Consider the following 25186-nt stretch of genomic DNA (forward strand, 5'->3'; position numbering starts at 1 on the left):
CTGTAGTTATTCATATTAGCACACACATTAACACACTCAGTCATTCAATGCCAACACATCTCACCAATGCTTCATGTATGCACTCCTCTACTGACTGAAGATAGAGTTTCAAGTTCCCTTCTCAAAAGGACAGCAAATCCAGACATCAGTAATTTCAATGTATCTATCTACAACCAAATGCTCTGCTCAAATCTAGCATGTCAGAAATAGTTGTAAAGCCTCCTCCAAGATGGAATGAACTGGCCGGTTCGCTGGTACTGGAAAGTGTCCTCAGCCACTCATAAGTTTGAGTGCTAGGGCAACCTCAATGAGAAATCAAAAATCTTAAATCAAAACAAAACAGACATCCTCACTGAATGCAATAAAATATCTTTAAAATGAAAACTTCAGATGGTTAAGTCTCAGGCTGAAACTGCTTAAAATAAACAGTTTGCAACATGATAGAATGTTTTGTTAGGCACCTGTCCCCAAAGCTGAAGAGGCAGACCCTTACAGCTCACAGAGGCAAATCGCTCATGAACGCCTCTCCACACAAGCACGTGGACAGGCCATGCCTCATCACCGACACTGCACATGCAGGTATGTGGCAGGCCACATCAGGTAGGGACATCCAGCAGTCCTTGCCCAGGTACAGCTCCTATCAAAGAATCTGTTCTGAGCTAGAGGCAGAAATGTCCAAAAGGCGCCAAGCAGCATAGGGATTAAGTTCGTCCTGATCCCTGCACAGAGCCCAGACATATAGCATCCGCAATACCTTGTCCTGAAAGAGAAGGAAAACAGAGAAATAAAATTATTGACCATGTTATAGACCAGTATATCGCAAACTGTGTGCCACGGCACACCAGTGTGTCTCCTGAGATTTCAGGGGTGCTGTGACATACTGGCGAAGAGGAGAGTCATTTACACCGGCTGACTGTCTACAGGATGTGCGTCTCACGGCAAGAGGCACGCCCTGCAGGAAGTCAGACGGCACATACGACTCTCCTCCTAGTCGGCATCTCTCCTCCTCTCCCCGCACCTCCCAGATCCCTCCCACCGAAGGGTTGGGGCCAGATGGGCCTCAGCACATACGCAGACATCGATGCGATGACATCCGTGTTAATCCACTTCCGGGTGCCTTCTAGCTGGGGCACTAGATTTAGTGTGCTGCCAGCTGGAAAGTTTGTGAGACACTGTTATAGACAGACAACTTAATAGGAAGGAGTCAGTACATGTATAGAAACAGAAGTCTTGTCTTAACTGATATATTTTAATTTTTGAATACATAAAATACCATATGTGGATAAAAGTCAGTCGGTTGATATAGTGTATTTTCAGAAAGCTTTTCACAAAAGTCTCTCAAGAAATATTTCTCAGGAAATTAAAATCATGAGCTAGGGAGAAATACCCTACTATGGCCTGGAATCTAGCTAAAAGGCAGAAAACAGAGAGAGGATTAAATAGTCTATAGAGAATGACACGGTGAAAAAATTGGTCCCCGTCACCGCCCTGTCTCACCATCCTCTGCACCGCCCCGTCACCGCCATTCCCTTCACCGCCCCGTCACCGCCACTGCCACCCCATTCACCGCCCCGTCACCGCCACTGCAACCCCATTCACCGCCCCGTCACCGTCACCGCTGCATACATAAAAGCCTCAAACGGGTACGATTTTATATACTTTTCTTTATTTACGTATAAAGGAAACATTCTTTAAAACTTTAAAACTTAGTTAAATATTAGTTAATAACTATACAAAAACAAAACACGCAGAGAAAAAATTAATTAATATAAATTCTCAAAACTGACACATTTTGATCACTAAATTTAAAATAGTTATTTTTCATACAGTTTTCCCCTCCCCCCAGCGATCACGGCAGGAGGGCACCCAACCCCTCCTGTAGACCCCCCCCAACGGCCCTCCCGACAATCGCAGCAGAAGGGTACCCAACCCCTCCTGCCGGTCCTCCCAATGGCCTCCCCTAAGATCGCCAGCAGGAGGGTACCCAACCCCTCCTGCTGGACCCCCCCCCCAACGAACCCTCCCGCCCCGGAACCCCCTTAGTCTTACTTTCCAAGTTGGACCGGACGGCTCCTCACACGTATGGCCAGCAGGCTTGCCTCCGTCCAAATGAGGCGGGCCCGCCCTTACCCTGCCCAACCCACAGGATCCTAGGGCCTGATTGGTCTAGGCACCTAAAGCCACTCCCGCTATAGGAGGGGCCTTAGGTGCTTGGGCCAATCAGGCCCTAGGATCCTGTGGGTTAGGCAGGGGAGGGGAGGGGCGGGCCCGCCTCATTTGGACGGAGGCAGGCCTGCTGGCCAGACGAGCGAGGAGCTGTCCGGTCCAACTTGGAAAGTAAGACTAAGGGTGGTGTTTCGGGATGGCGGGGTTTGTTGGGGGAGGGTCCGGCAGGAGGGGTTGGGCACCCTCCTATTGGCGATATAGGGGGCCGTTGGGGGTGCCGGCAGGAGGGGTTGGGCACCCTCCTACCAGTGATCATAGGGGGGCTGTTGGGGAGCTGGCAGGAGGGGTTGGATATCCTCCTGCTGCGATCGTCGGGGGGGCAATTGGGGTAGGCAGGAGGGGATGGGTACCCTCCTGCCGCGATCGTTGGGGAGGGCTGGTTCTGTCGGCATGAAGGGCTGAGCACCTTCCTGCCGGCGATCGTCGGGGGGGGGGGGGCGGGTTCTATTGGCAGGAAGGGTTGATCTGACAAATGAGGAGCACGGTGAAACACAGGTAAATAGCGGTTCCTAGAAGGGGGTACATTGGCCTGCGGGGACAAATCTTTTCACCGTTTTTGCGGGCGGTGAAAACTTTTGTCCCCGTGTCTGCAGCGATTTGGCTTTGGAGTCTCCATAACCCGCAGCCAAACCGCAGCCACGCCGCAGCTCCCTGCGGGGATCGCTCCCCGTGTCATTCTCTAATAGTCTATTTCCCAAAATGAAAAAAGTTCAAGGGCTTGGACTGGGATCTGTGACATTTTACATTCAAAAACTGAACTTGAGAAAGGCACAACAGAATTTGCACAAGACAAACTATTCACTCACATACCACAAAATAATAAGGAATGCCTAGTCTAAGGCCACGATGCTCAAAAGCTTACCATGCAAGTTAAGTCTGGTTGTAGCCAGACTTAATTGCAAGTTAGCTTAGCCTCTGATGCACAATAGGGCTTTAACCAATCGTGGTAGCTATGCAAATGAATCACAAGGTGCTCATTAGTATTAAAATGAGCACTATGTGTAATGCTCAGAAAAGAGTGTCCACCTTTTACAGTGCAAACTTTTCCAGCAGGTCTGAAGCTGTCGGTGACTTCTGTAGTAGGAGCAGTTCACTTGAATTACAGCAGATTAGTTAAATTTTAAATTCTGATGTGCGTTTGTGTCCTGCAACTAACAGCCATGTCTAAAATCACTGAAGTATACACACAAAAATACCCTTCCAAACTTGCTGTAGTGAAAGAGACTTCAGGTACAGCTGGAATTTTTTTTTTCTTTTTTGCTCTTGCTGCTGCTTACCTCTGGACTGGAGCTCCTGTGATCACAGCCCTGCACTCTACTGGGCCTGCACACAAGAACTACACCTACCGCTCAGCTCTTATGCTCAGGCACAGCTCCTCACAATTTCACTACAGTACTCAGCACAAAAGGCGAACATATAATTTACATGCTGTTTGTGTTGAGCTGTCTGTTTTGAAAGTCGCTACCAACGCAATGTTTTCCACCACATTGCTGGAGTTCTCTACATCCAGCCCTAAGTGGTTTATGATAAACCAAAAAAATGAAGTGGTAAAGAAATCCCATGGAGAGGAATAGAAGGCGGCCTGGGTTATGAAATTCAAATTAAATATTGTAAATATCAACAAACACCGCAATAACTAATCATAAGGGAAGGAACGGTGAGAAGGAGAATTCTGAGAACTTAAGACTCATACAGACAGGTAGGAGGAAGGGAGATAAACAGTGGCTAACCACCAACGCCGATGACTCCCATGCCACTAATCCAAAGGAAATGGTTGAATAAACTCAAAACATTTTTAGGGCAACCTCAAGTTTTTCAACAGGTTTCAAGGTGGATGCTGAGGGGTAACTAATTCCTGAGAGAAACTGTTAGGAACTGCAGAAGAACCATGTGACACCAGAATACCAGGCATCTAAATGGTACAACGACAGCAGATTAAATGTAAAGTAAACCAGTACAAAGTAATACAAGTACAGAATGATAAGTTTCACATTAGGAATCACAACACTGTGGATAGTTCATTGAAATTTTCAGCTCAGAGTGCCACGGCTGCAAAACAAGCAGTAAATAGGAAGGAATTAAAAAAAAAAAAAGTAGAAAAGTAAACAGAATATCATTATGCCTTTGTATAGGTCCCTGTAATGCAGAGTGCAGTTTTGGTCACCCTCTCTCAAAAAGTATATAGAGGAATTTGAAAAGATTCAAACAACAACAAAAATGCTGAAGGGGATGGCATATTTTCCTATGAAAAGGAAAAAAAAAACCTGTTAGGGTTTTGTAGAAAAATAAAAAAAGATGATGAAGAAAAGGTTATGATGGAAATTTATCAAATCAAGAGTGCTGTGGAATGGTTATATAAGGAGTGGTTTTTAGTCTTTTGGACAGTAAAACAGAGGACACTCTCTGAAATGAACAACCAACTGATTGAAAACAACATATTTTTTTTCCTCTAGTGCATAATTAAACTGTGGTATTTGTTGATGGAGACAGTCAACTGTAGGCTTCCAAAAGAGGTTTGGACAAATTCCTGGAAGAAATTTTCTTGTAAAATTATCAACTTGGGAAAACCATTTTTTATTCCTTGAAATGAGCCGAGAAACAGATCTACATGAGACCTGTAAAGGCAGAATGCACCATCCAATATGCTTCAGACAAATTCTGCATAGCTTAAGTTATGTCTGTATAATTACATGCAGAACAAATCAACAGAGTCAGAAGTTATAAGGTAATTATACTTTGAGTCCAAAAATCAATGGAAGGAAAGTAGAAATATAGAACAATCTAATATTTTTAAGAAGTTAGAAAGGAAGAAGGCAGGCAAAGCCTATAACACAGGGTGGGGCTTCAGGATGAAGTAAAGGTTGCTTTGTTTACCTCATTGGAATAACTACAAGACGGCATTGTATCTTCCAAAACAGACAATATTCGTTTATTGTTAGTATGAAAACTATAAGTATTACAGCAGCAAAAGCATATTAGAAAAATGTATTGTCAGTTCAGAATATGCAATGGAGAGAAGAATTTGCACCCATATGCTTAGCAGGGGGCTAGCAGTTCCCCGTAGCATAAGTAAGTGAATCTCTCTGGCTCTACCTAAAATATACGTGTTTTTTTATACAGAGCAATTATACAGAGCAATTCTTCCTTTGTTCCAAGAAAGTCCATCCCCGAATTCTGGTTATGTAATTCCCTATTGGTACATAAAATAATGTATAGATAACTCCTCCTCTCAGTCCACGCCTCTCTCACCTCCACCCCCCTCCCCAGTAAAAGGGGGGGCCTTGCAGAAACAGAGAACTCTTGGTGAACTTTCTTCTTTCAGCACTGAGACATGTAGATGCTAATTAGTGATTTTACAATTCTGTGCATATTCGGGATGGCGTCCTTGTAAGCTGAAAGTTGGCAAAGGTGACCTTTCAACAATCCAGCTGCTTGGTTCCCATAGCTTGGTTCAGAGACAGGGAGCAAATGTTTTGGTACCAAGTTCTTTCATCTCGTTACACCCACATGAGCAGGGCTCCTTGCTCATTATAAAAGTTTTATGGCTTTCTAGGGTGCCTGGCATATGAAGTCATACAGCACTGATAACAGTTCAGCAGAACCTTGAAGGGATATTCTCCCAGTAGGGAATGGAAACAAGAACATCATTGTTAGCATTGCAAAGGCTGCAGATGTTTACAGACAGCAAGGTACAGGCTGGGCCTGGCTATGGGAAAATATAGGTCTGTAGTGTCCAGCATACACAAGTGAGAATATAGGTCTGTAGTGTCTAGTTGAATCATCTGTATGTCCAGGTTATGCATGTCAAGGACCACTAGACACACCTACAAGAAAGATTACCTAGTTAAGAACCAAATCTTTCTTTCTAGAGCAACGTTTGAATACTAGGGACAAACCAAAGCAGTCCCCAGAGTCTAGGGCAGGTCCAATGAGCCTGCCTTCAAAATGGAGGACCCAAAAGTAACATCTTTCCTGGCTGCTACATCCACCCTATAGAACCTCATAAAGGTATGAAGGATAGACCATTGAGCCGCTCTACAATCCTCAGGTGAGACAGCCCTAGTATCTGCCCAAGAGACGGCAACCCCCCCAGTGGAGTGTGCTTTTAACACGATTGGTGGCTGTTTACCATAGCCCACATACGTGGAAGAAATGGCCATGTTAATCCATATGGAAATTGAGGTCCTAGATTCTGGCCTCCCTTTCTTGGCATGACTGATCAGAACAAAAAGGTGATCTGAAATGTGAAACTCATTGGTAACTTTGACATCCAGCAAACGCAATGCTTTATCAATTTTCTCAGGCAAGGTAGGGTGGAAAACGGGCAAACGAACTGCTTGATTGACGTGGAAAGACAAGACTACTTTCAGTAAAAAGGATGGAATTGTGTGTAAGGAGAGCCCTGCTTCCATGATCCTAAGGAACAGCTCCCTGCAGGAAAGAGCTTTAAACTTTGAAACACATCTTGCAGACGTAATTACCACCAGGAACAGTGTCTTGACTGTTAGATCCAAATGGGACACCTGTGGAAAGGGCTCATACAGAGCAGTACCGAGACCTTGCAAGACAATGTTAAAGTTCCAGGAAGGGAAAGGAGAATGCACCAGAGGGCACAACTGCAGAGCCCCTTTAATGAACCGGGCAACATTTGGATGAGAGGCCATGGAGCTTCATCCCCCCCCCCCCCCCCCCCCGAGCTTGGGAACAGGAAAGGCCTGCTACCTGCACTTTCCGAGAACATACAAACAACCCCTTGTCCAAGACAACTGAAATCTGAGTTTGCTAGGCCCTACATCCTTCACAGCACACCAGTGCTGAAAGGACTTCCAGGTCTTACTATAGGCTGCAACCATGGATGGCTTCTTAGCTATGAGCAATGTGGTAACGATCATGTTCGAATAAACCTTGTTTTGTCAGGGTCGTCTGCTCAAGAGCCATGCTGTAAATCCAAAGTGTCCCAGATTCTAAATAGGAACTGGTTCCTGAGTGAGAAGATCCGCTTGGACCAGAAGTCTGAAACCTTTGTCCCTCTGGAGATGGTCTAGATCCGTATACCATGGTCTGTGAGGCCAATTGGGTACCACTAGGCCTACCAAGCCGGGATGGATCGCAATCCTGCAAATTATTCGACCAAGCATGGGCCATGGGGGAAACACATACATGAGCTTGTTCCCCAGCCAGTTTGACTAACATGTTCAACTCTTCTCTTATGAGCTTGAATCTTGTGCTGTAAAAATGAGGCATCTTGGTATTCACTGACAAGACCATCAGATTCAACTGTCGAGGCCCCTCACTGCGTTTGGATGCTTGTGGAGACAGTGACCAATCCCCAGTGTTGAGAGCCTGCTGATTGAAAAAGTCCACCTACACATTTTCTATTCCTACTACATCCGCAGCCGAGACAGCCTGCAAGCGAGTTTCTGCCCACCAGAAGAGCAGTTGAGATTCTAGGCTCAATGAGGTGCTTCTCGTGCATCCTTGTCTGTTGACATTTGCTACCACAGTTGCATTGTCCAAGAAGACTCTGACTGCCCTGCCTTCCAGAGACTTCTCTAGTGCTTGAAGCACTAGACAAACAGCTCTTAGTTCCAGGTGATTTATGGACCACTTCCACTGAGCCAGAGTCTAATACCCCTAGACTGCATGTCTGTTGCAGTGACCCCCCCCCCAAAACCGTAAAGGCTGGCATCAGTCGTTAGTATCTCCCAAAAGAAGATGTGAAGAGGCAAGCCCCTGGAAAGGGCAGCTGGCCTCAGCCACTACCACAGGCTGCTCTTCGCTGTAGGTAGCTAGGGGAGCAGCTGTTGTAGCAAGTCTAACTGAGGGGACAAGAGAGAGAGAAAGGAGAGAGTCTCATGTGTGCTCTGGTTCAAGGACCACCTCTTTGGTCGCCGCCTTTGATGCCAGGACCTGCAAATAATGCCAACCTTGGGAGCTGGTCTCTGGAGCAACTATGAGATCTGCTTCTGGAGCTTCAGTCTGCATGGCTTTGGAAGAAGATCTAAGCTCCAGTTGACTATCGAACCCAAATCCTGAAGGAGTCGCACCACTTCTCGAAACCGCTAACTCCCTTCTTCCTTAATCAGAGCTCTGATGAACCAATCGTCCAAATATGCATGCACCTGAATCCCAGCTTTGCACAGGTGCACTGCTACCACTATCATCACCTTGATAAAAGTATGAGGTGCCGTGGTCAGGTCAAATTGGAAGTGCTGCTCTACACATGAAATCGCAAGTAACTCCTGTGGGCTGGGAAAATGGGAGGGAGGCGAGAAATTCCCCCTATGAGTGACCAATAGGTCTCCATGCAGAAGTGTGATACCTTCAGAGCCACATTGACTGTCTAGAATTGGTCTACAGTCATCTGAATCTTTCTTTGGCACGATGCAGTATATGGAGTACCTGCTCAAGCCCAAGTCTACGTCCAGGACCTGCTCCATGGCATGAAGGACCAGCAACCTTTTTACTGGAGTCTGAACTTTTGAGGACTCTTTCCGGCCAGCTAGAGAAGTCACAAAGCAGTCAGGCAGGGGGACACAGAACTCGATTTCGTACCCCTACTGGATTACATCTAACACCCAGCGGTCTGTGCCAATCTGAGACCAGACCGACCAAAAGGCCAACAGTCTGCCCCCTTTCTAAGGGAGCTCAGCCCCTGGCCTGGCATTGTTGTGCTTTCTTAGTAACAGGTGAGGAACAAACCCCCGAGGATTGCTGAATCTATGACGCGATCCCTGAAAGGGTCTTTGCATTGTTTGGCCTCCCGAATACATACAAAATCTTTGTGAGTCTCTAAAATTGCCCTGACCCAAACTTCAGGCTATCTGGGCTCTGCTGTGCAGAAAGGACTTGGGGCAACAGTATGTCACACTGGCCATCAGGTCATCTAAGCCCTTGCCTAAAACATCTGCCCTGAAAGTGAAACATTCTTAGTGTAGCTTTAGAGGTAGCATTTCCTGCCCACTGTCTGATCCACAGCATCAGTCGGGAAGCTCCTGACTAGATCAGGGAGGCAAGCAGCTATGCAGGGGATGTCTTCAGAGCTCAAAAAACATAAAAGTAGGCTGGCTAGCTAGGTGTATTCAAAGGCTGATCCTCCTAGCAGCAAACTTCCACCATGCAAGTCTGCATCTTCTTCCAGGCAGAGGTCTCACCAAATGGGAACGTCCAAGTACCGAGCCTCCAAACAATACTGAGAAAAAATACCCAAAAATAATAAAACCACTGAGCAGATAAAAATCACTTCTGAGCAACTTGCTTGCGTAAAACAAACTGTCAGGAGCAGCTCCCTGGGAAGGAGGTGGAGTGAAAACATGATTGACAGCTTTCTGCAAACAACTTGCTAGTTCAGATACAAGACTCTAGCATTCAGGACCACTAGACACATTGCACTAGAACACAAATTATTAAATTATAAACCTGACTGGACTTAAATTCTTGATTTTACAGTCAACCTGCCTCCCAAATTTTCTGTCTATGAATCTCAAATACATATCTGACATCTTAATAGCGGTTGTTTTAGTAAATGTCCTTAAGGAATGGAAACAAAAAGCTATGGTGATTTTTGCTTTTATGGTGGCATTCTGTTTGTCTGATAATGAAATATGAACACAGGATTACAGAGAAGAGTGGAACAATGGACAGATTCTGAGGAATTTGGCAACTTCTACTGTATTTTTGCCTAGAGAACTGATTTAGTTTTCTAAATTCTTTTATTCTATTTGATCCAAAAACTGTAGTCAGTAGGATTTATTTCTTATCATGACTTACTTGTTATCTGGTTATTGTTATATTGTTGTTTTGTACTGTTTACTTTGCTATTTTTCTCTTGTAAAATCAATGGAGATTATTGGACTACAAAAGATTAAAAACCCAGAGCTTAGATCTCCAAAAAGAAAGCCAATGTAGCTGAATCAAGATGTTATCTGGAGTGTGAAATAGAACACAAGGAACATGTTCTGGGAAATAGGTTTTTAGTCTGCCAGACAATAAACCTGACAAGAGAAACCTCTGCCCACCAACTGTCACCTATCCTATTAGTGTTCACATATAATGCAATTGCCTGATTGTAACTGGATTCAGCTGCAGATAGCATTGGGGAATGCAGGTATAAACTAGGTGATGACATCTGATGGACCCTGAGTGCTGAGAGATTTTAATTAAACTTTTCCAAGTGCCGCTTTTCTCTGTGAAGTTCATTCAATCTGTTTCATCTGCAGGACATGCCAACAGCCTCCTTTACACCTCCAGGTTATCTCAGTGCAGACTTGTTTTGTTGGACCAGACTCTGCAGCAGTACTTCCTTCTAAGCAAGACCAATGTTTCTTACCTTTGCTTTCGTTGTGTGATGTCAGTACACCACCAGCAGTTTCCTCTGCAGTATCTCGGATCCCACACCAAATGGAACAAATTCAGCCAGACAAAAAACAATATAACTGCAGAACACTCACTCAGGTGTTCATAATCACATACTTTCAACTGTATACAACTGTTAATGAGTTTTAATGCTCAAAGAAATGAAGGTGATAACAGGGGAACCCCAACACTAGCACCTCACCGCACAATCATCGCATATTCAAAAACTAGTTGTAAAACTTGTCACTTTTGTAAATGCCTACATTGGTGCTCAAGGCTACACTTTTATGATCTCTTTGATCTTATGAACGTTATGTTATTGGTCTGAACAGCAAACTTATCTTATAGCTTTCAGGTTCTGACATGACACGTTTCGTTCCTGCCTCAGGAAACCAAAGGAGTATTTGAAAGTTTTCAAAGCAATAAACTCAAAAACTGAACACTTGTAGCATATATCAGCTCATTTGTAAACCACCTCCTATCGTGTCAGCGGTTTACAAATGAGCTGATATATGCTACAAGTGTTCAGTTTTTTGAGTTTATTGCGCCCATATACTTTGAAAACTTTCAAATACTCTTTTGGTTCCCTGAGGCAGGAACGAAACGTGTCACGTCGGAACCTGCAAGCTATAAGATAAGTTTGCTGTTCAGACCAATAACATAACGTTCATAAGATCAAAAAGATCATAAAAGTGTAGCCTTGAGCACCAATGTAGGCATTTACAACAGTGACAAGTTTTACAACTAGTTTTTGAATATGTGATGATTGGGCGGTGAGGTGGTAGTGTTGGGGTTCCCCCTGTTATCACCTCCATTTCTCTGAGCATAAAAACTCATTAACAGTTGTATACAGTTGAAAGTATGTGATTATGAACACCTGAGTGATTGTTCTACAGTTATTTTGGATATCATTCTCAATCACTCCACTCTCGATCATTTAGAGGTTTTTTTGCCCTATTTTTGTTTATTTGACTGAGTCAAAAAACAATTGCACAGGATGCCACAATCATGAACCCTACAAATGGGGGGAGGAGAAGTGGGGGGGCTCTGAAGTCATAGTCCCACTATATTGAGGCCAATACGTCACTCCCTACTCCTTCTGTAACTTCTGTAGCTTCAGAAAGCAACATCTGTGAATTTGAATTAACTTTCAGAAAAAAAACAAAACAAAACACACCCCTCTTCCCAAAAGTCAAACTTATTCTGACAAGGGAAAAAGCATTATAACTGCTGCTTCTCACAATAAGAGACCTGCAAAACCATACTGATCTAAAGAAGCAGTTTTCTCAGAGGCTCTGACAGTTAGTGTTAGTATTAATTGCTTTTGAAACTTAAAAGTTCTCAAAATTCCATGACATTTTTAGCCCAGCAGACCCTATGGCATCTGACTTAATTTCTCAAGTAGCTACAAATAGCACCCTTATAGAGCAGGTGTTTTGTACAGGATAGTGCCACTCTCTTACAACCGGTAGAAGTCCCAGCGGTCTTAAATCATCTCCTATAGTTCCAGTGCAGTTCCAGGATAACCCACTTTCATTCTCATCTTCTTTGTCTCCTATTTGGTTGTTATGCCTATGGCCAGGGGGTAACAAACTCAGCATACTACGTGATATGTCTCCTCAAGTCTGCTTATCTGCTATCCTGACCTCAGTGACCTGGGTGCTGCCAAAAACAACAAACAAAAGGACAGTAAAACCAGATGGAAAGCTGGTTTCTGCAACAAGTCTGCTTATCTGCTATCCTGACCTCAGTGACCTGGGTGCTGCCAAAAACAACGAACAAAAGGACAGTAAAACCAGATGGAAAGCTGGTTTCTGCAACAAGCCTGCTTATCTGCTATCCTGACCTTAGTGACCTCAGTGACCTGGGTGTTGCGTGCCTGAGTCGTAGTGAAGGAAGCTGATTACTGCAGAATCAGCTTGGATAACTATGAACTCAGCAGTTTTCACCCTATATAAGAACGGGACTTTGCCCCTAACATTAGAATCCAAGACGTTGCAACCATGGAACAGTCTCCTTTGGTCCACCCACCTATCAATTGCAGGGATTCCCAATTGTGAAGGATGGTAGTTGCCTGGGATCACGGTGAAGCTATTTTAATCTTATATTCATATATATATATATAATAAAGGGTTATTGTCTATGCTTTTATATTGTCTGTGTGCTTTTCTGAGTGATACTGATCATCCCATCTGACAGAAATAAGTGGCGGAACATTGGTCATTGCAACATTCTTCAGAATATCACAGCTCCCAAAATTGCTCTCAACACTCTTATAATTGGTATCTCATTACAATTACCTCTGTCTCTCACATGCCACAGCACTCCTCAAATATCTTAATAAATCTTCAGGTCCTATACCATTCAACAACATTTTATACAGTATATCAATGTAACCACTTTAAAATTTATTCTCTTCTCAAACAGCAACCAATGCAATTGATTTAAAAATGGAGTCACACGATCATTATCTTCTAAGATCATCTTAGGCACCTGACCTTATTTAATTTGCCTAAGTTTTTATGTTCCCTGTCCTCCTAAGCTCCTTCCACCTTAATCCTTTTCCCCTTCCTTTCCTCAAGTCGCCTACAGCCTGTTTAGGTATGCGTTGTTTGAAAACTATTAGTAGAAAGGACAGAACAACTGAAAAACCCCCCCCATAACCCTCTTACTCAATTCATTAACTTGGTTCTCAAAAGTCAAACCACAATCCAGTATAATATCCAAAACCCTAGATTTCTCCTGAACTATAAGTATCTCACCAGTAGACAATACTATTTTTTTACCCATAAAACCTTCTGAATTGCTAAAACAAACCAACTAGGTCTTCTGTTTATTCATTCTTAAAAAATTAATAGATATCCAATCAACAATTAATGTTATTGTATTCTGAATAAATCTAAAAGCCTCCTCAAAATTTTCTAAAGCTGGACTCAAAATAAAAATATCATCCACATAAGATAAGACAAATATTCCTAGTCAGCCATTCCCCCAAAGAGCTCATATACAAGTTAAAAAGTAAGGATGAAATTGGTGAGCCCCATGAAACCCCACAATCTGCCAACCAAAAATCAGAATTTAAATTAGCTCCTTTTACACAATATTTTCTTTTAGTCAAGAAATAAAAAAAAAATAATAATTCAACACCTTACCACCCACTCCCACAGCAATCAATCTATTCAACAGTACATTATGATCTATTGAATCAAACACTGCAGATATATCATACTGAAGTAGCCATGTAAATTTACCAAAACTCATAATTTTTCTAATTTCAGAGACCAAAATTAACAATAAATTTTCCATGCTGTGGAATGGGCAGAAACTGTGCTGGGTTGTATGTAAAAAACTTCTGGAAAATATGTAGTCAGAAAACTGTTGATATACCACCAATTCTAACAACTTGGCCTGCCATGGAATACTGGCCACTAGACAATAGATAAGCATTGCAGTTAGTTGATAGTTATAAACTTAACTCTTTAATTAGCAGATGGTTAATGAGAGCAACAGTGCCAAGTAACAGGCATTTTGAGATGCAGATCTCCCATAAGAGCCATAGAAGACACATGTTGCTTCTGAGCAACAATGCCAAATAAAGGGTTAAATTACCAATTAAACTAATTGGTTTTTAACAGGTTTTTCATGGTATGGTCAATTACAAGGTCGTGTTGGTTTGTAGCGTCACAAGATTCGGAGCAACAGTTTGATCGTTGTGTTTTAGAGCATATTTATCCAATTGATACCCAAAGACTCCTAAGACTCCTGATGCAGGCCGGGTGGCTGAAACATGATCATGTCGAGTCATTGAGTTACTTTGGATGAATGAGTTATTTTGGATGAATAAAGACATTTGGATTTATCAGATGAGTTGAAAGACACTTTTTGTGCACCATTCTGATTGGACATTTCCACTTTTGCTCTTGCTTGCTCAATTACCACATCACACCATTTATCCTATTATGTAAAAACAATTAACTTAGGCACAAATTTTAGTTATTCAGATCACTGGGTACTTAAGCTTATTTCCCAAGGTTAGTAGTTAAATTTCCTCAAATCACCTCTATAGCAAATTTCTTTAAGCAGCCCATTACCTCCTGCACACATCAATATCCTGGCAAGAGAGATCAATTCACTCTTGAAAGCGAATGCCATAAGGATACACAGTACATGTTTATTAAAATTCTTTATCTACTACTTAAATTGCCAAATAGGATCAAAGCGGTTAACAAAATAACCCAATTAAAACGATGAAAGGAAAGAAAAAAAGAAAATCACATTATATAAAATAGCATAGCTCATACTTACTTTACAATATGTCTATGATGTATAAATAAAATTATAATACAATATAGTACAAATTAAAACGCTGAACAAGTCCTGTCATTGTAAGAAGGCCAATTGAAAATAGTAGGCCTTTAAATGTCTATTAAAATTTAAAGTCTCTTCTTTTCTCAACTCCAATGGTAGACTATTCCATAAAACTGGAACCAAATTTTAAAAAAATGCACAATTTCTAGTTGAAGCAAGATGAGCCTTAGCTATATGAGGTACAGCTACTCTATAATCGTTCAGTAATCTTAATAATCTTCTAGGTGCATAAAATAAAGCTAAATTTGAAAGATAAGGGGGTTGTAGTTCAAATAATGCTTTATAAGCCAACATCAAAATATTAAACTTGATCCTATACTCTATCTGTAGCCAATGAAATTTAAAATATAGATGAGTTACATGACCCCTAATGTGTAATTTACCTAACAACCAAATAGCAACAACCTTCAAAAATCAGGATTTCTATTTTTCCCTCATTCTCCCAAATCAGGAAGCTTACATTGTATCGGAAAAGTTCAAAATGAATTCTCAAGCTACCATTCTTCCATTCCTGAATCACAATTGGCTTGCTGCCTGCATACACGTAGCCAAATAAGTGGCAGTTTCTAAAATTCACTTTCCTTTATCATCATTTTCAGTACAAGGCACTTTCTTTCAGACTCTCCCCAGCACCAAGGATTTTCACAAACTATCTAGCTGTCATGATAGCACAGTTACTTACCGTAACAGGTGTTATCCAGGGACAGCAGGCAGATATTCTTGACTGATGGGTGACGGCACCGACGGAGCCCCGGTACGGACAATTTTAGAGTGATTGCACTCTAAGAACTTGGAAAGTTCTAGTAGGCCGCACCGCGCACGCGCAAGTGCCTTCCCGCCCGACAGAGGCGCGCGGTCCCCAGTTAGTATAAGCCAGCTAAGAAGCCAACCCGGGGAGGTGGGTGGGACGCAAGAATATCTGCCTGCTGTCCCTGGATAACACCTGTTACGGTAAGTAACTGTGCTTTATCCCAGGACAAGCAGGCAGCATATTCTTGACTGATGGGTGACCTCCAAGCTAACAAAAGGAGGGATGGAGGGAAGGTTGGCCATTAGGAAAACAAATTTTGCAAAACAGATTGGCCGAAGTGTCCATCCCGTCTGGAGAATGAATCCAGACAATAATGAGATGTAAAAGTATGAACTGAGGACCAGGTAGCAGCCTTGCAGATTTCCTCAATAGGAGTGGAACGGAGGAAAGCTGCAGATGCTGCCATAGATCGAACTCTATGGGCCGTGACAGAACCTTCCAGTGTCAGTCCGGACTGAGCATAACAAAAAGAAATGCACGCTGCAAGCCAATTTGATAACGTACGTTTAGAAACAGGACGTCCCAATTTATTTGGATCAAAGAGTTGGGGAGATGATCTGTGGGGCTTGGTACGCTCTAAATAGTAAGCTAGAGCCCGCTTACAGTCCAAAGTATGCAGAGCCTGTTCTCCAGAATGAGAGTGAGGTTTCGGAAAGAAGACAGGCAGAACAATGGATTGGTTGAGATGGAACTCCGAGACAACCTTAGGGAGAAACTTTGGATGTGTACGCAGAACCACCTTGTCATGATGAAAGACTGTAAAAGGTGGATCAGCAACTAGTGCATGGAGCTCACTGACCCTCCTGGCAGAGGTAAGAGCAATAAGGAAAAGTACCTTCCAAGTGAGAAACTTGAAAGGAGCGGTAGCCAAAGGTTCAAATGGAGGCTTCATTAAGGCGGAAAGAACCACATTGAGATCCCAGATTACAGGAGGGGCTCTGAGAGGTGGTTTTACATTGAAAAGACCCCGCATGAATCTGGACACCAAGGGATGAGCCGAGAGAAGTTTTCCATGAACTGGCTCATGAAAAGCAGCAATAACACTGAGGTTGACTCTGATGGAAGTAGACTTGAGGCTAGAGTCAGACAAAGAAAGTAGATAATCCAACAAAGTCTCCACTGCAAGGGAAGTGGGATCATGTTGATGAAGAAGACACCAGGAAGAAAACCGTGTCCACTTCTGATGGTAACATTGCAGAGTGGCCAGTTTCCTGGAAGCATCCAGAATGGAACGAACGGGCTGAGACAAAGAAGTATCATGAGAAGTCAGCCCGAGAGAAACCAAGCTGTCAGGTGTAGAGACTGTAGGTTGGGATGCAGGAGGGTCTCCTGATGTTGCGTAAGCAGAGAAGGAAACAGCGGAAGAAGGAAAGGCTCCCTGGCACTCAGTTGAAGTAGAAGGGAGAACCAATGTTGCCTGGGCCACCGTGGAGCAATCAGAATCATGGTGGCTCCCTCCCTCTTGAGCTTGAACAAGGTTCGTAACATGAGAGGCAGAGGAGGGAAAGCGTACAGGAACAGATTGGACCAATCGAGGAGAAATGCATCCGCTGCCAGACGGTGAGGAGAGTAGAGTCTGGAGCAGAATAGGGGCAGCTGGTGATTGTGAGGAGCTGCAAAGAGGTCTATCTGAGGAGTGCCCCACTGAGCGAAGATGGACTGTAGGGTTAAAGGATCGAGTGTCCACTCGTGAGGCTGGAGAATTCTGCTGAGCTTGTCCGCTAAAGAATTCTGTTCTCCCTGAATGTAGATAGCTTTCAGGAATAGTTGGTGATCTGTGGCCCAAGCCCAAATCTTCTGGGCTTCCTGGCACAAGATGCGAGAGCCTGTCCCACCCTGCTTGTTGATGTAGTACATCGCAACTTGATTGTCTGTGCACAGCAGGAGAACCTGAGGAAAGAGAAGATGTTGGAAGGCCTTGAGGGCATAAAACATCGCTCTGAGTTCCAGGAAATTGATGTGATGCTTCATTTCCTGGGCTGTCCAAAGTCCTTGAGTTTGGAATTCGTTCAAATGAGCTCCCCAGGCATAAGGGGAGGCGTCGGTGGTGATGACCAGTTGATGAGGAGGTAGATGGAACAGAAGACCTCTGGAGAGATTTGAGGATATCAACCACCATTGTAGAGACTGACGAAGAGATGATGTCACAGATATGTGTCGTGAGCAAGGATCTGTCGCTTGGGACCACTGGGTAGCTAGGGTCCATTGAGGAGTGCGCAGGTGAAGACGTGCGAAGGGTGTGACATGAACTGTGGAGGCCATGTGACCCAAGAGTATCATCATGCGTTTGGCAGAGATGGAACGTTGTGGAAGTACCTGCTGACATAGAGATTGAAGAGTGTGAAGACGGTTGGATGGCAGGAACGCTCTCATGAGGACTGTGTCCAGCACCGCTCCAATGAATTGAAGTCTCTGAGTGGGGATGCGATGAGATTTGGGTAGATTGATCTCCCCCCCTTACGCCCCACCGCTCCACTCTCCTATCACCTTCCCGATCTCCAGTATAACCCTCTCTTACTCTCTCCACTAACAAATTGTACCTAAACGCATTTAACTCTCCTTAAACTAAACTACTGTATTTCCCCCTTCTCTCTTTCTGCTATACTCTCCCTGTATTTAATTCTCTCCAAAATCTATAAATCCAATCACTAAACCTGTTGTACTACTTATATGTCTAGTTACTCCCCACTGTGTATGTTCATTTGTAGACCGTTCTGAGCTACTGGGAGGACGGAATAAAAATCCAAATAAATAAATAAAATAAATAAAAAGTTGGAGGAAAAGGATGGTTTGGTTGGTGGCCAGGAGTACTGTCTGAGATGAATTGGCCTTTATCAACCAATCGTCCAGGTAAGGAAAGACCTGAAGGTGGTGAGAGCGTAGAAAGGCAGCCACCACAATCAGACATTTGGTGAACACTCTTGGAAAGGAGGCAAGACCGAAGGGCAGCACCTTGTATTGGTAATGACAGTGATTGATCATGAAACGGAGGTACTGTCTGGAGGTCAGATTGACCGGTATGTGAGTGTATGCCTTTTTGAGATCGAGGGAGCATAGCCAGTCGTTTTGATTGAGAAGAGGGTAAAGAGTGGCTAAAGAAAGCATCTTGAATTTTTCTTTGACTAAGCATTTGTTGAGATCGCGAAGATCTAGAATTGGTCTGAGATCTCCTGTTTTTTTGGGAACTAGAAAGTAACGGGAGTAGAATCCCTGTCCCTTTTGATCTAGAGGAACTTCCTCTATGGCGTTCAAAAGGAGGAGGGATTGAACCTCCTGGAGAAGGAGGGAAGACTGAGGAGTGTTCGAAGCAGACTCTCTTGGTAGACTTTGGGCAGGAAGGGTCTGAAAGTTGAGAGAGTAGCCGTGGCGGATGATGTTGAGGACCCATTGGTCCGAAGTGATAACTTCCCACCGGCTGAGGAAAAAAGTGAGACGGCCACCTATAGGTTGAGGTAGGTGAGTAGATGTTTGGACGCTGGCTATGCCCTGGAGAATCAAGTCAAAAGGGCTGCGTAGATTTTTGCTGTGGAGGTGGCTTCACAGGTTGTTGTTGCGGTGGCCTAGGAGTCTGTCGTTGTTGCTGACGTTGACGCCTAGGTTGCTGGGGAGCTGATGGCAATGGACGAGCCACATAACGGCGTTGATAGGCCGACTGCTGTCTGAAAGGCCGCGCTGGTGGAGTCTTCTTTTTTGTTTTTAGCAGAGTATCCCAGCGAGTTTCATGGGCTGAGAGCTTTTGGGTGGTCGAGTCCATGGATTCCCCAAAGAGCTCATCCCCCAGGCATGGGGCATTAGCCAACCGATCTTGATGGTTGACATCAAGCTCGGATACTCTAAGCCAGGCTAGGCGGCGCATGGCCACAGACATGGCCGTGGCTCTAGAGGTAAGTTCAAACGTGTCATAAATTGATCTTACCATAAATTTACGAAGTTGGAAAAGAGAAGACGAGCAGTGGTGGAAAGCCTGTCGTTTCCGCTCAGGAAGGAACTTTTCAAAGGAAGCCATGGTGGTAAGGAGATGCTTAAGATAAAAAGAAAAGTGAAAAGCATAATTACCAGATCTATTAGCTAACATTGCATTCTGGTATAACCTCTTACCGAATTTGTCCATGGCTTTGCCCTCTCTGCCAGGAGGGACAGAAGCATATACACTAGCTCCCGCAGACTTCTTAAGTGTAGATTCCACAAGCAGAGATTCATGTGGAAGCTGTGGCTTATCGAATCCAGGAATAGGGATTACTTTATATAATGAATCTAATTTACGGGGGAGCTCCTGGAATGGTCAAAGGAGTCTCTAGGTTCTTATAGAAAGTTTCCCTCAGGATGTCATGAAGAGGGAGTTTCAAAAATTCCTTTGGAGGCTGATCAAAGTCAAGGGCATCAAGGAAGGCCTTGGATTTTTTAGACTCAGCCTCCAAAGGAATGGAAAGAGATTCACACATCTCTTTCAGGAAGGAAGTGAAAGATGTAGAATCCTGTTTTGAGGATGGATCTGGAGCAGCAGGATCATCCTCATCCGAGGAACACTCACCCTCAGAAAGAAAAGGTTCTTCGGAGTCACCCCACAGATCAGGGTCCCTAATATGGGAGCTACGGTCTCGAGACTCCGGAGTAGAGGGTTCTAGGTGTCGGGATTTGCGTGCCGACTTACCAGACCGCATAGATACGGTACCGGGTGATGTCACTGACTGTAACGGTGCCGAAGTCTGCACCGATTGATGCTGGGCCCTCGGTTCCGGTGCGAGGAGTGGCATCGATATCGATGAGGCAGAGTGCACCGGTACCGAAGCAGTGGATGCAGACAATAGAGGCTGCTCCACTGCCGGTACCGGTGGCTCAGACCGGACCGGGACCGGAAGGTTCGGTGCCAATAGAGCAGGAAGGAGTTGCTGTAACTGCTCCTTGAGCTGCACCTGTAGGACGGCTGCAATGCGCTCATCCAAAGAAGGCACCGGTACCGCCTTTTTCTTTTGCGGTACCTGCGGTGCCGCTCGACGCCCCGGAGATGAGGAGCCCGAAGTCGAGGGACTCACCTCGATAGGGGCGGAGCGCTTCCGCTGGCGCCTCACACGGTCGGCAGGACTGGGCTCGCTGCAATCGAGACCGGAGGGCGCTCCAGCGGGGAAGGCTTCTTAGCCGGCTTACCTGGGTGTTGCGACGCCGGCGCGGTGTCGACGAAGTGGGTGCCGACCGAGATGGGGCCAATACCGGTGTCGATGCCGCAGGATCGGACATATCAGCACCGAAAAACAAGCGCTGCTGTATCTGGCGATTTTTTAAGGTACGTTTTTTTAAACGTGGCACAGCGGGTGCAGGTGGAAGCCTGATGCTCAGGACCTAGGCACTGTAAGCACCAGTTGTGCGGATCCGTGAGGGATATAGGCCGTGCACACCGCTGGCACTTTTTAAAACCTAGCTGGGGGGGCATGAAAGTAAAAACGGCTTCTGCCAAATCGAAGGCCGAGGCCTCGATGGTGGCAGCAGGCCCCGCCGGGGCAAAACCGAAATGAAGAAAAATAACGAAAAATACTCGTTTTTTTTTTTTTTTTTTAAAGAAAAAAGAAAAGAAATAAAGGAAAAAAATTTTCCCAAAAAGGTTTCGCGAGCGGGAAGGCGAATAAGAAAAGTTTTCAACAGCCGATGAAAAATGCGACTTCTTAGCTCCGCGGAAACTAAGAAACTGGGGACCGCGCGCCTCTGTCGGGCGGGAAGGCACTCGCGCGTGCGCGGTGCGGCCTACTAGAACTTTCCAAGTTCTTAGAGTGCAATCACTCTAAAATTGTCCGTACCGGGGCTCCGTCGGTGCCGTCACCCATCAGTCAAGAATATGCTGCCTGCTTTGTCCTGGGATAACTTCAGATAATCAAAACCAACTCCCCCCGCAAATCAGATTACAGAACTCATTGATGACCTTCCGGAAAGCGGTAAAGACCCTTCTCTTCAACTAAAATTACAACTGCAATCTACCTCTTCACTCCCCCCTTAAACTCCCCCTTCCTTCTACCCTTTTTTCTCCATTCTTATCCTGTACTTAAATTGCCGTATAGTCTTTGTACTGTCCAAATGTACTCCACTGTGAATGTTTGCTTGTAGGCCGTTCTGAGCTACTGGGAGGACGGGATAAAAATAAAAATAAATAAATAAAAACAAGGCCAATATGCCTTTCCATATTTTCATGGCTGGCCAATCTCCAGTCCTTTCAGTTTGCTGCTCTTCACATCTTAAATGTTCAAACCCTAAGTTCTCTCACCAGTGTTGAAAAGTCCACACTAATCTCTACAAGAGCTCTAGTTCAGAGCTCATTCAGACACTATGGCTAACAAGGTCTTTTTTGACAGACGACAAACTCTTCAGATTCTTTCTTCCAAGTTGCCTCACATATATCCAGCTCTAGCTTACAGCCTCCTGCATTTTATTTTTAAACATTTTCTTTATTGAAGAATAAGCAGCATCTTCTAGAGCATATGGAAGTAAAAATATATGTAATTCCTTTGGCCAGATTGCAATTTCTTTTCACTTTATCTATTATTTATATTCTGCTTTCACCAACCATAGGTTCAAGGTGGATTACAGTAATCAAAGGCAAGGAAGGATCAATACATCCTGAATTATAACAAATTCAATCTAAACAGTTACATAATAAAAACCACTTGAAATCAATATAAAATTCAATTCAAAATAAAACTTCTGAAATAGCAGTTTTGATTTTCCTATGAAACCATGCCAAAAACATATATTTGCATTGTCAAAGCTGGTATCAAGTTCCACAATTTAGTGGCACAATAGGAAAGAGACAGAGAAAAAACACATTTTTTAAAATTTAATACCCATAATAAAAGGAATTTTAGTTTCAATTGGTTACATGTACCAGAATTAGAATGAAAAATAAAAAAAATCTATAAATTTATATAAATATATTGGGGCTAAACTATTAAGAATTTAAAAAATAAAACAGTAAAGCTTAAATTTAGTTCTGGCCTCTAAAGGTAACTCGTCATCTCCAATGGCATCTAAAATGTATTTTCAGCTCCTCAGCAATAAGAATCATATGACAAAAGTACACTTTCTGTTGAAGTTTTCTGGCTTCAACATTTGAATCTCACTGTAGAATATCCTCTCCAACCTCATCTATCACAATTAATTGGTTCTGGACCAGGGTTTGACTATGAAGGACCAGGTGAACTCTTTGGTTAGAAAGGGTTTCTATACTCTTTAGAAGCTTCGGTCCATAGAGCGTATTTTGATGTTTCATCATTTAGAATTTTGGTATATTGATTACTGCAATTTCTCAGAAGAATATGCAACGATTGCAAATGGTACAAAATGCGGCAGTCAGGTTAATTTTCAGGTTGAAGAAATACGATCATGTAACACCTTCCTATCGAGTGCTGCACTGGTTGCCGATGGAGGCGCGTGTAAAGTTTAAGTTTGGTTGTTTTTGTTTTAAGGTTTTATTTGGTTTAGCTCCTAAATACATAACTGAGCTTTTTCTCTTTTGCAACCAACAGACATAAGAGAAGCTCACACCTGAATTTTGTTTTTCCGCCGGTTAGAGGATGTAAACTTAAAAAAAATTATCAATATCTTTTTTCATATCAGGCAGCATTATGGGGCAAAGATCTAGAACAATTGCTTCTGCTTACTGATACTTATGGGGAATTTAGGAGACATCTAAAAACATCTGTTTTTTAAGTACTTAGGTAGCAGATTTGTAGAATTTTATCAAGCAATAATCAGATCTTTTTAGGGTTTTTTTATTGGCTTTTAACTTTTTAGTTTTTGGCTTTTAACTTTTTAGTTTTATTCAATTTGTTGTATTGCAAACTGCATAGAACTTTACGGCCTTGCGGTATATAAACTGTTATTATTATTAATTTTTACAAATGCATCCACTACAGGATAGGGAGTTTTTTTGGTTGCTTTTGGGATTTTTTTTTTTTTTTTACACTTAAGGACTCAAGATTCATGGAACAAATATGAACAAAATCTATATAAATCTTCTAGAACTCAGCAGTGATGTAGTGGTCAAATCAGGTGATCATATGTTACCTAAACAACTGGGCTTATGATCCCCATTTGCTCTGCCGAGAAACTCTAAAAATATGTAATTTTACTGTGTTCTGCCCCCACTAATGTGGGCATTTGCTCAATTGCTTATATAAGAACAAGTTTGTGTTTATGTTAAGATGTATATGTAAGGTGTGCTTTGTGAACTTAAATACCCCGAGGGCTTTACTTCTCCCAGAGAGCTAGGCTGCATCCACAGAGCTCAAGCCCGCCCTTCTTCGTCAGTCTGAGAGAGAACAGTTGCCATATTTGTGGATCGCATGGCTGTATGAGAACCTGAGACTAGCACTGTTCTCCTACCAGGTTTTCATCTTTATTTCTAATAATCTAATACAACTTAGTTTTATATCTAAGACTGGAGAACAGTGTCATTTCCACAAGGTGTGGACACACTCCCAGCTCCCTTTTTGAATAGGAGGGGCTGGTACAGTAACATAGTAAATGACGGCATATAAAGACCTGAATGGTCCATCCAGTCTGCCCACTCATCAATTATAAATGTTCATTCTTTACTTCATGTTATTAAAGAAAGCTGTTCAAGAAAGAGTCTGGCTGGTAACACTAAGATTACAGAAGTAAAGGTTAACTGAAAAGGAACTTCATACAATTGCCAATATAATTTAAGAGTGAGTTCAACATTGTTTGGCCATTCAGAGAAGTCCTGTTTTTCAGTACAAAACTTTTTCAGGGAAGCTGTAAAGTTTGTAAACTGTTCAGTGAGCTATAGTCAACATAGACTGTCCAGCTGAAAGTTGCTCTTCAAGCTATGTACCATTTAAGCCAAAATAACTGAACAACAGATTTTCTCAGCTGCAAACTGAATTCTCACAAGTGGTCCCTAGACTCAACCACTATCCTAAAAGTTGTTTGATCTATGAGGAACATCCTCTTCAGACCTTTGTGCTTCACAGGACAATGAAAAGTTTGTACTGTTCTGCTCCCTACACCCAAGCCAACAACTTCTCCAGATGCATTTGCCATTCCTTGAAACCAGAATCTACTGTACATGTTACATCCATTTCCCATCACTCCCAGGGTATTTCAGAAGATTTGCATGGAATGAGAGGGCATAGGATGGAGTTAAGAGGTGATAGGTTCCAGAGTAATCAAAGTCAAAAAATGTTTTTCATGTTTACTAACCCTGTCTATATACCAACCACTTGCTCATCACTCTATATTTCTGACACAGGAAGATGGATGGGTTTTGCACCCCAAACTTAAGACCCTGTCCCAACAGCCTGGAAATTAAGTGGGACTTAATTGAATTTCTATCATACCTGCATAAAACAAGTACTCCTAGTTTTAAGAAAAACAACTCAAAGATCTTATCAGACTAAGTGACAATGCACCCATAATAAA

The 25186-nt window shown here is 43.3% G+C and overlaps 1 protein-coding gene across 4 annotated transcripts in view; it reads right to left on the reverse strand.

The window, feature by feature from the left end:
* Window positions 1–351: 351 nt before the first annotated feature.
* Window positions 352–25186, reverse strand: part of TIMM44 (translocase of inner mitochondrial membrane 44) — a 109005-nt gene continuing 84170 nt past the window's right edge. For all 4 annotated transcript variants that reach the window (XM_033953629.1, XM_033953628.1, XM_033953631.1 and 1 more), the window contains exon 13: window positions 352–760. In XM_033953629.1, coding sequence (XP_033809520.1) covers window positions 641–760 — 120 coding nt within the window. In that variant the 3' untranslated portion in view covers window positions 352–640. The remainder of the gene's footprint in view (window positions 761–25186) is intronic.

The sequence above is a fragment of the Geotrypetes seraphini genome, chromosome 8 (assembly GCF_902459505.1).
Source record: "Geotrypetes seraphini chromosome 8, aGeoSer1.1, whole genome shotgun sequence".
In the NCBI taxonomy this organism is placed as follows: domain Eukaryota; kingdom Metazoa; phylum Chordata; class Amphibia; order Gymnophiona; family Dermophiidae; genus Geotrypetes; species Geotrypetes seraphini.